The sequence below is a fragment of the Mya arenaria genome, chromosome 6 (assembly GCF_026914265.1).
Source record: "Mya arenaria isolate MELC-2E11 chromosome 6, ASM2691426v1".
Lineage (NCBI taxonomy): Eukaryota > Metazoa > Mollusca > Bivalvia > Myida > Myidae > Mya > Mya arenaria.
This window is the reverse complement of record NC_069127.1, coordinates 25,419,781-25,430,321: the sequence shown is the minus strand read 5'-3', so window position 1 is coordinate 25,430,321 and position 10,541 is coordinate 25,419,781. Positions and strand designations below refer to the sequence as shown.

Here is a 10,541-nt window from a genome sequence, read left to right as displayed (position 1 = left end):
TATTCAAACACGTGCTGCGCAAAGATAGTAAATTTTGTTGATCAAGGGCATAACTCAACAAATATTTTAGCCAGAGTTATTGAACTTGCCCATTGTCATTGTAATGTCATCTTCAATTTAGGGAGATTTGACTTTACTCGGCTATGACCTCACGAAACCCAAATAGGAAAAATTCAACGCGAATAGAATCCTTGCCAACTATTTTCTACTTTGTGCTACGATTCAACTTTACTTGTATTGCATATGACTGTAAATAATTTAAACCTGGAGTCCCATTCTACTAGAAACAAAATTTAGATACTATAGCCTTAGCATCGCATACAGTCTCAAAACAAATTGTTGACTTCATGCACTTATAATCTAAATAGACCAACGGCAAAGCCTAATTTCAGATAATTCTTTTAGCAGGTATCCCGCTGAATAATTGATGATGGGTAAGAGCTATAGGTTATCATTGGTTATCATTGGTTGTAGCTAGTTGTCTTAAAGTATTGAACCCATTCAAGGTAACCGCAAATACCATCTATTGACAATAAAAATCTTTAACCACTTACTCATTTAGTTTAAGTCTATAAATTACATGTGATTTTTAGAAACTTGCCTTCGTCATCTTTTATATCTTATTTATTTAAAAACGGGAAAACAAACTGTTGACCTCATGCAATTATAATCTGAATAGACCAACGTAAAAGCCTAATTACCGATAATTCTTTGAACAGGTATCCCGCTGAATAATCGTCGAGTGTTACTTATTAATTCTGTATAATGAATAAAAAAAATAAATAATGGGAATTGTTCGTTATTTGATTTTAATATATTTCTAATAATTCAAACTTCATGAAAAAGGGGTAGCAGAATATGTATCGACCAAATAATACTCCGCTGTGGGACAGTACCCCACGTAGCGGATAATCTGGAACTGTTTTGATAACATGAACGAATTAAGTTATATTTGATTTCAGGTCACAATTTTTGCAAGAATTTTTTAGTGAATACTTGCAAAAAACAGCAAACTTATCTCGAATGTTTATGTTAAGCATTGATATAATAAAAAAAGTATCATAGATTAAGTTTGGTATGATTACTCTTTGTTGTTTGTCTTAATGCATATTGAATGACTATGTATGTGTACTGCATACATGTGTACATATGTTTCTTGGGCTTGCGGCATTAAAGGGAAATTTAGTTATTGCCATTGTTCACACATAGTAGAATACATCGGAATCTTACTGTCAATGAGTAAGAACTATAAAACGAAACGCAATGGTGTGTACAGTTTTGCGCGAAGTTTAGAAGGTGGTGCGCTGGACTTTTGTTACATCACAATGTATTTTACTAGAAAAATAATATGTACTGTATGACTTATAATTCAATTACTGTAAAGTGAAATGTGTTATGAAATAGAAACGAATTAATCTCTGTCAATATTAAACCGCCTACTAACACAAATAAATTCCAAGGTCATTAAAAGGAAGGTTTATAAAAAGGAAAGTGTGTAATACATGGTTTATGAATTAAGTACATGGGTATTGTTTTAAGGTAAGAGCATTTAAGTTAAATATTCAATCCTCGAAATCATTGGTTGTAGCTAGTAGTGAATGTAAGCAGTCAAGTTAAAGGTATTGAACCCATTAAAGGTAACCGCAAATACCATTTATTGACAATAAAACACTTAAACCGCTTGATCAGTTTCTAAAATAATTGAATTACCTGTGATTTTTAGAAACTTTCCTTCGTCATTTTTTTATTATCTTGTTTATATCGAAGACGAAAACAAAATGTTGACTTCACGCAGTAATAATCTAAATATACCAACGTAAAAGCCTCTTGACCGATAATGCTTAAACAGGTATCCCACTTAATAATCGCTGAGCGTTAGTTTACAATTCTGTATTATGAATAAAAACGTCATTTATGGCAATTTTTTTCAAATGTAATTTGATTACTATATATTTTTAACAATTTAACAATGTTATGTAAATCATCACATCGATCACTGGCGATTATTCAAAGTTTAAACACTTCATGAAGATACATTTCATACGGCTTTTTATATTGCGTCTGTATTATAAATAAAACTTTGACATATACAAGTGGAATGAAGTAAGCTATAAAGAACTGAACGAATAAGCAGACGGTTTACTCTTTTTGAGTGATTCAAGAAACAAGTGCTTTCAAAATGTATTCTGTAAAAAGAGTGTTGATAATCATTTTTTTAGTTTTATACATTAATTGGAGTAACAAGAACAGTTGCAGAGATTATCCAAAAGTGCTGATGTGTTTCCAAAGACGGATATATGAACAAAATACCGACAAAGGGGCTAGAAGGATAGGTACGTATCGATGGAAAGAAAATGCCAAAACGATTTCATCGAAAGAAACCACAGATACTTATTGGCCCGAATTTCGTGCTAACATGCATATCACGGTTTCTAGGAGATGTTACGAATGTGTTGGACGCTTGGACATGTTGGATTCTAATCAAACGAATAGAAGTAGAATGACTATGGGACTCGGAACTTCACCAAATACGTTAATGGTAAATAACAATAGAAATGAATTTATTATTTTTGTTAAAGGAACTTTTTCTAAATTGCATATCGCAAGTCAGATTGAAAGCGCAGTAATAATGCTGTGTTTTTGCTACGCTATAAGAATAAATGGACAAAATAGTGCACACATGGACAATGGGGTTAAGTATCTTTTGGACAATACCAGTTCAAAAATAGTGGATATTATACAGGAAGCAAAACGTTTAAAACAGCAAACCACGAAATACCTTTATATGAACTCCTATAAACCTGTTACTCGACAAATAAAATGTTTCCCCTTGCTCAGACAAAATCTGCACATGGAACAGGAATGGAATAGACTCGTTTCTTTCAATAATTTCCCAGAAGACAATTCAGAAATGAGTTTTATTCGACTCTCACAAAGTGGGTTCTTCTACACAGGGGAGAGAGATATTGTCGAATGTTTTAGCTGTGGTGTTAAAAACAACAAGTGGCCACATGAAGTATCAGTTGCTGACACACACAGGAACATATCACCAGACTGTGCGTTTATGACTGGAAAAGATGAGTCAAATATTCCTATTCATCCCGCAGTTAAATCAAATGGAAATGAGTGTAATTCCGCTTGCTCCAGGTCTATTGACGAACATACTGCGTCTTATGATGAGACACATGAACAAGAGACAGCTTTCAAAAATAGCAAATCGGAAAACCACCCAGTGAATCATCGGGAACCAAAAACAGAAATTATTAACACACTTACCAGTAACGCTAAGTATCCTGAATATGCAATAAAACGTCGAAGATATGACACATTTCACACATGGGCGTTTTCGCATATTGTTCCATCACAATCTCTCGTAGAGTGTGGACTTTTTCATACAGGTAATTCTTTTTTATCCATGTGATAATGAACTAATAACTCATAAATAATTGATGTATAATTGTGAAATATATTTTCAGGATGACAATATTTGCCTGTGTTATTTTATTTCATAATTATTTTTTTTCCCGCGCACGGATAGTTTATGTAAGCATTTTTACGTTATTCAACAGAACTAAGTACATATATATATAATATAATAAGAATAATAAGAAATTAAATATATATACAAATATATGAATTTGATTAGGATCGATTGTCTCTATTTTTGTTTCAAAAACCTACATGTTTCAGAAAATATGAAAAAGAACGCGGCTGTTTTCATACTCAAGGATTGTTGACATCATGCTTAGTACCAGTTAAATGTCAAACATGACATAAAAATATTGACTATAGACACATACTTAACACTTTTATATGCCATAAAGACTTAAAGGTTACTGAAGCTGAAGATCTCACACATTTTTCATTCCTGAGTTGTGTCACTACGTTTAATCCAGTGATGAAAACATGTTTTTTTCCGTATAAATTTTCTTAAAATTTGGACAAAATTGTATTTTATCGGAATGAATATATTCCATAATTTTAAGGCGTTTACTATGACACGTTCGAGGTTCTAAACACATTTTGTTTAGTTTAATTATACATAATAACTTAGTATGCTTAGCATTTTCTTCGTTTTAGGGGTTTCAGACTGTGTCCGTTGCTTCTCCTGTGGAGGGGGCATGCGCAACTGGGAACATGGTGACGATCCCTGGATTGAGCACGCACGCTGGTTCCCGAACTGTCAATACGTTAAACAATGCAAAGGTCAGGGATTTATCGATGCGTGTCTTCTGACAAACGGGCTTGCAAGCTTCGGTCACTCAGAAACGGCTGCAAATCAAAGGTATATAGATGAACAAACACTTTTTCCGGAAACTGTATCCGCATCTACAAGTAGCATTGTGCCGATTGGAAATAATGAAAACAGAACCCTGATAAAAGAACTGCAGGAAATGGGATTTTCAGAAAGTTTAATTGACGAAGCGCTGTTGCAGCTATCAAACACCACAGGTACGTGCAATTATTTTTAGAGTCAAAAGGTATTTTTCGTAAAGTTATTGTGCAAAATGACACTTTTTATAAACCAGGTTCATTAAAAACTTAAATTATGTAAATTTATCTAAATGCTTAAGGTGTTTGTGTCTTTTAATGTATATTTTAATTTCGTATTCCAGATTCATTTTTAGCGAGGAAAGAAGAGGTAATAGAGTATTTACTGACATCCCAAAGCAGTACAGCCAATCATGAATCCGAACAGCAGGAACTTTCAGGCTTATTCCGACAATCGGATGAACTCAACTCGAATATCACAGACAGAGAAGGAAGCTCAAGTAACATAGACCGCACGGAGATAAACCAGAAACCTGAAGCAGCATCGAGCAACACATTTAAAGCCGAACAATGCAAAGCAATGAATGGTTTATCTGAAGGTATTTCTATATAAATAGCTTAATACGAAAGAATATCATGACATTTCAAAACAAATACTATATTCTCATGTTTTATTGGCAATTACTAGAATCATTTCCTAAAAGCTAAGAACTTATTTCAGAAACGTATTTTTAAGAGTGTACTCTTAAGACGCCGGCATTGAATTTGCAAGATGATTGAACGCTACAATATTGATTTTCAGTAAAGCAGAAGTTATCCGACGAAAACGAGTTATTGAAACAACAGATGATATGCAAGGTCTGCATGGACAACGACGCCTGCATGGTCTTCCTCCCGTGCGGTCACATGGTGACATGCACTGAATGTGCGCACGCACTCCGAAAATGCGCCATCTGTCGGTCTGTCATTAAAGGCACTGTTAGGACGTTTATGTCGTAGTGCTGCCAAACTACACTATTGGGTCATGTGTCATTAGTACTAATTGCTTAAAGTGTATATAGAAGGGTAATGACTATTCATCATGTTTTTAGCTCACCAGAGCACAAAGTGCTCAGCGTAAGCTATGCCGATAGGTTGATTATCCGTCGCCGTCCGTCCGACCGTCGTCAACATTTTCCTTCAAACCATTTCAACCAAACTTCACAGGAATGTTCCTTGGGTGGTCATCTTCCAGATTTCTTCAATAAAAGTGATTCTATGCAGAACTCTTGTTACCATGGCAACCGAAAGAGAAAACTTCATAAATCTTCATATCTGCAATCACCGGCCCGATTTCTGTATATTTTCTCAAAAATGGTGACCCTGTATCAAATACCTTCACCCATGTTGATTCGTAAAACAATATGTCTGTATATGGACAACTTTGTATATCATCTCCTTAGATTCTACAGGCCCAACTTTAAAATAATTTTACAGAAAGGTTCAGTAGATGAACCTTTTTAAATTTCTTCACCCCATGTTGATTCGTAAAAAACATGACCGCCAGGGGTCGGGTCAACTTTTCACTCTTTGTTTGGAAAATATTCTCCTCCGAGTCCATTGCCCGATTATAAGAATTATTTTACATGAATGTGACCCTCTATCAAACTCCTTCACCCCATGCCGATTCATAAAGAAACATGGTTGCCAGGGCTAGTTACCAATATAATTATTATGTCTATATGGAAAACCTCCATTCCGACCCATTGGCCCGATTTTAAATCTGCTTAATTCATAACATACCAATCTTTTACAAGCTTACTTGCAGACATGTCCATTTGGATATATGATATTATTTATGATATATTTTGGCAGCACCTACCAACTTCTTATTGAAAACAACATATATATTTTTATTTTTATGGATTTGTTTTGAACTTCATATCTATGTATGTATCTGTTTTGTTAATTGTGAATTATATTTATATAAAATAAAATCGTTAACAAGCTATTCGATATTTCATATTGGCCAAGACGTTTTAATAACTGCAAAAAACAACGTTGGTTAAAGGCATTACCAAACTCAATCATTAATAAGTGTTCGATGTAGCCTTTACAAACTAAAAGTACACACACAATAAAATATTATCTAGCTCATTAATTAAAAGTACAAAAGTATAATGATATTAACAGTAAAACTCTCCTCGTCGAAGAAGAGATGTGCTTTAAAAGCAGACAATAGTTAAAAACGCAAACAGACGCAATGATCATTCTGGTGAAGTTTGAATGAAATTGACCAAGCAAACGTTCAGGATAGATAAAAACGGTTTCTATATTGCTTTCTTATATTTTAATTTGGGCTTTCTGGCGGTTATTATCGAAGAACAGTGGCTACGGTTAACTTAGAATGTGACATAGCTGATAGCATACTACACTTCTGGTAACTTTCAAAAGTGAAGTCTGCAAGTGCTACATTTTTGGCTGATTTCTAAAAGAGATAGGAAGCATTGAGATTAACATAGGCTACACGTGTAGCTCTAAGACTTAAAATAATACTGCGACCACATTTGATATGCCAGCAATGTCAAGATGAATAATAATAAATAAATAAAGATAATAATCAAACCACTAAAATTAGCAAACATGAGATTCGTTAATAAAATTTGTAAATATGACTCAGATAAGACTGAATACAGTTTTTCGCTTTTGATCAGTCTTTTCCCCGTCAAAAGGTAGACGTTTTCTTTCAAATTGGCGTCACATGTAGATCTTTTCGCTTAACTTATATAAGTCATTTTAATATCTGCTATAGGGCGCTGATTAAACAAGTATGCGTAAAACGCGCCTAGTGCCATATACGGTTGAGCGGTCAAGTGTACAATTCCTGTGTTTAGAAATCCATTTGCTATCGATAATCGAATGGAATCGAAACAAGCATTTCGATGATCTATCGGACAATAATGGAAATAGGATAATATCATTTTGAAATATAATCTTTATACTTCTTTATACGAAGTATCATCATGATAATGTAATTGGTTTACCATGGAATCAGTAAATGTGATACTAAAGTCAGGCTTTTTGTAACAGTTAGTAAATGTCCATAAACCTTAACTGTCTTTCATAACTTACTGAAATAATATAACGACAAAGCACGCACATTATTGTGGCACATCAGTTGCAAAATGATGCACACCGCATCAAAAAAGTTACTGATCCATGTAAATGGCATATTTAATAGTTGTGTGATTTCAATGATCATTGAACATTAAACAAACTATACAGATTAATTTCATAAGACAAAAAAGTAAATTATAAACGATATTAAAACAGGGTTCATGAGCAGAATGCATCGAGACAGGATCCCCGGGAATGGCAGGTGCGGTTACACTATACTCTGGTGACAAATTATAAAAAAGGCTTCAAGACGCCTCCATTGTGGAATAGATAAATGAACTCGACGACGATTTACTGGAAAGAAAAATAACATTTACTAGACCTTAACCGCATAACGAAAACACATTGATACCGGAAGTTATATAAACGACATTGATTTTGGACAACCACAATGATTGTCGCCGACAGGACCTTGTCAGCGATGATTTAAAGATTGTACCTTGATTAGGATTTTTCCTTTCAAAATACGGCTATTGGTTGTGAGGAGTGTAGTCATGCGAGTGGTGATGATGAAGAAGAGTTGCAGTTATATGAGCAAATACCAGCTATACCAGTGAGGAATCCTTTCGTGATTTTGGAAAACGATGGGAGTGGCGGGAAAATCATCAGGATGACATAGAGAAAGGTGAGTCTAGCAGTGATAGCTTTGCCAGTTTGCCTTCGAATGTGAAGTTGAATGGCATTATTAAAAAAAATAATAAGCACTTTGATAATATAACATATGAACAGGACGAACAGCATGCATGCAGAAAGGATGTGAAGAACGCTCACAAACGTTGAAGGGAGCTCGAAACACGTATTTGAGATCATGAACAAATGTATGATAGGCAAATGATATAACAATGTTTCTGAGTTATAGATATATTGACTGTAAATGAATAACGCGAAAACACATGTTAGTCTATGGCATTACGAAAGAAACTGGCATGTAAAGAAAGACGCAAAACGCAATTTGTTCCTTGTTTTTTGTAGACTGAGCAACATCTGGATAGTGACGATACTGTATAGATAGTGCATCTAGAACGGAAGCAGAAATAGGGAAAATGATTATATGAAAGCATACCTTCTGAAAACCGGCATATTTAGGATTGATAGAAAATATTCTGAGGAATATATCAAAAACGCGACGGACAATGTGTGAAAAACGAATTTCTAGACGGGTTCGAAGTATATGGCAAACATCGATGGAACAATTAAGTGCCGGTTAGGAAGTATCAACAACATTCTTTAAGGTTTAGAAATCAGCAGGTCGATGTTATATTTGAATGAAATAATCGTGGTTGGTGACAAAATCAGAGACAGAGAACCGCCCCTAAACAAAAAACAAACACGCCCACCTAGATGTAAACATTTGGGATGAAAGTATGTCGAGGTAATATGACCAAGTTGATTAATAATGTGCACGAAGTATACGAAAAATTAACTGTGAATAGCATGGACAATACATGTAGTATACCCATTCTGAAAGACAAGAATTAAATTATCCCCGAAATCGGCTAAAATTAATGTGGACAAAAACACACAGCTCAACTCTTGAAAACCATGCAACGCATTCAACTATATCAAAACCCCACATAATCAATGGAAAACCAACTGTATCTGGCAAAAAACCCCAACAAAATATGATGTTATTGTTGACAAAAAGTGTGAGTATTGTGCAACTGTCACAGGGATCCCAGAAAAATACTTTGCGTGATATATTCAAGGGCACAAGAAACAGGACAAGGTTTCACATGTGGTAATAGATACAATCAATCAGAAGCCAGTCGCCAAGATGTAGGACAGTGATGAGGTCAAGAGGGAAGTGAACGTGTGTTTACTTAATGTACAAGGTAAACAATACAATACACTTGATTGAATGTTTTTAACAGAAATTATATTCTTTTAGTCACTGAACATTGGTAAAATGACTTTTGAGTATGAGGTTGGCAATTGTTCTGCATATATTCGTCATAGAAAAAAGTTAATCAAAGTACCGAAAGTACTGCTGGAAGGTGATTTGTCTCTTTCTCTTTCGTTTTTGCCAGTATTTTATTCATACCATGAAATCATTCCTATACTGATTTAAAGCTTTATAAACGCTTCTAAATAAAATAGACGCTATTTAACTTATGAATAATTTATAGTTTGCTTATAAATATAGTTTGTTATGTTCTTAAATTACATATGACATACTAAATGTAATTCAAATGGAGGTTTCCCTGTGCGCATTTTATATTCATTCCATCTGTAACTTTTTCCAAATGCCTCAAAAACTTATTGGATATGACATATTCATATATGACTAATTTTTTGTATCTCATAATAGCGGAATACTGTGGTAAAAGCATAAATCTGAATAATTGATTGTGTTTATGCTGTAGCAAACAGTAGACTTAGTCTCAAGAACTACATATCTTTACGGCCAAAATGTCTTGAACTGTTCAAAAATGGTTTACTTCTCTTCAAAATTCTGCATATTTAAAACAATTTAATCAAACTGAGCCAATGCACTGTGTAGCTTTGTGTGATAGTTACAAGCCTGTTATTGCATATTTGCCTACGATCACTTTTGTTCACATGAAAACAATCAAGATGAAAATAAAACACGTCCTCGTAAAAATATTAAAAAAATGAGATGTTTTGATAAAATTTGTAAATTTGGCTCAAATAAAACTGACTTTTGTGTTGTGCTTGAAACAGAGAGCCCCAGAGACAAAAACAAACACACCCACCCAGATGTAAACATTTGGTTTGAACGTGTGTCAAGGTACATGCGTAAGGTTTTATAATGTACACGAAGTAAACGAGGTATAAACTGTTAAGTTAAAAAGTAAACAAGAAACGCAGCAATGCGACAAAACCATTTTTTTTTTAATGATTGACTTCAGCCTTTGATGTGAGATTCAGTTTCAACTGTTTTCTTTCATCTTTTTAGGTAACATCGATCTTGACCTACGAGGCCCCAAACGCAATCCCATTTATGTCCTCCATATACGTTTTCTAGAGACCAAGTTATATATTCATTATAATATCTTAACCCTAACTTAAGTTTTCCAGTACTAAAAGTTTTCTATTTTTAGCAGCAGTGTCATTGACCTTCATCACAGGGGCCCCAAAAGCAATCCCATAAA

The 10,541-nt window shown here is 34.2% G+C and overlaps 1 protein-coding gene across 1 annotated transcript; it reads left to right on the top strand.

The window, feature by feature from the left end:
- The first annotated feature begins 2,093 nt into the window (after positions 1-2,093).
- Positions 2,094-6,262, top strand: LOC128236929 (baculoviral IAP repeat-containing protein 7-like). Its single transcript, XM_052952068.1, has 4 exons — positions 2,094-3,398; positions 4,081-4,452; positions 4,617-4,871; positions 5,075-6,262. The coding sequence occupies exons 1-4, from the start codon at positions 2,180-2,182 to the stop codon at positions 5,269-5,271; spliced, it is 2,043 nt and encodes a 680-aa protein (XP_052808028.1). The 5' UTR covers positions 2,094-2,179; the 3' UTR covers positions 5,272-6,262.
- The last annotated feature ends 4,279 nt before the right edge of the window (positions 6,263-10,541 follow it).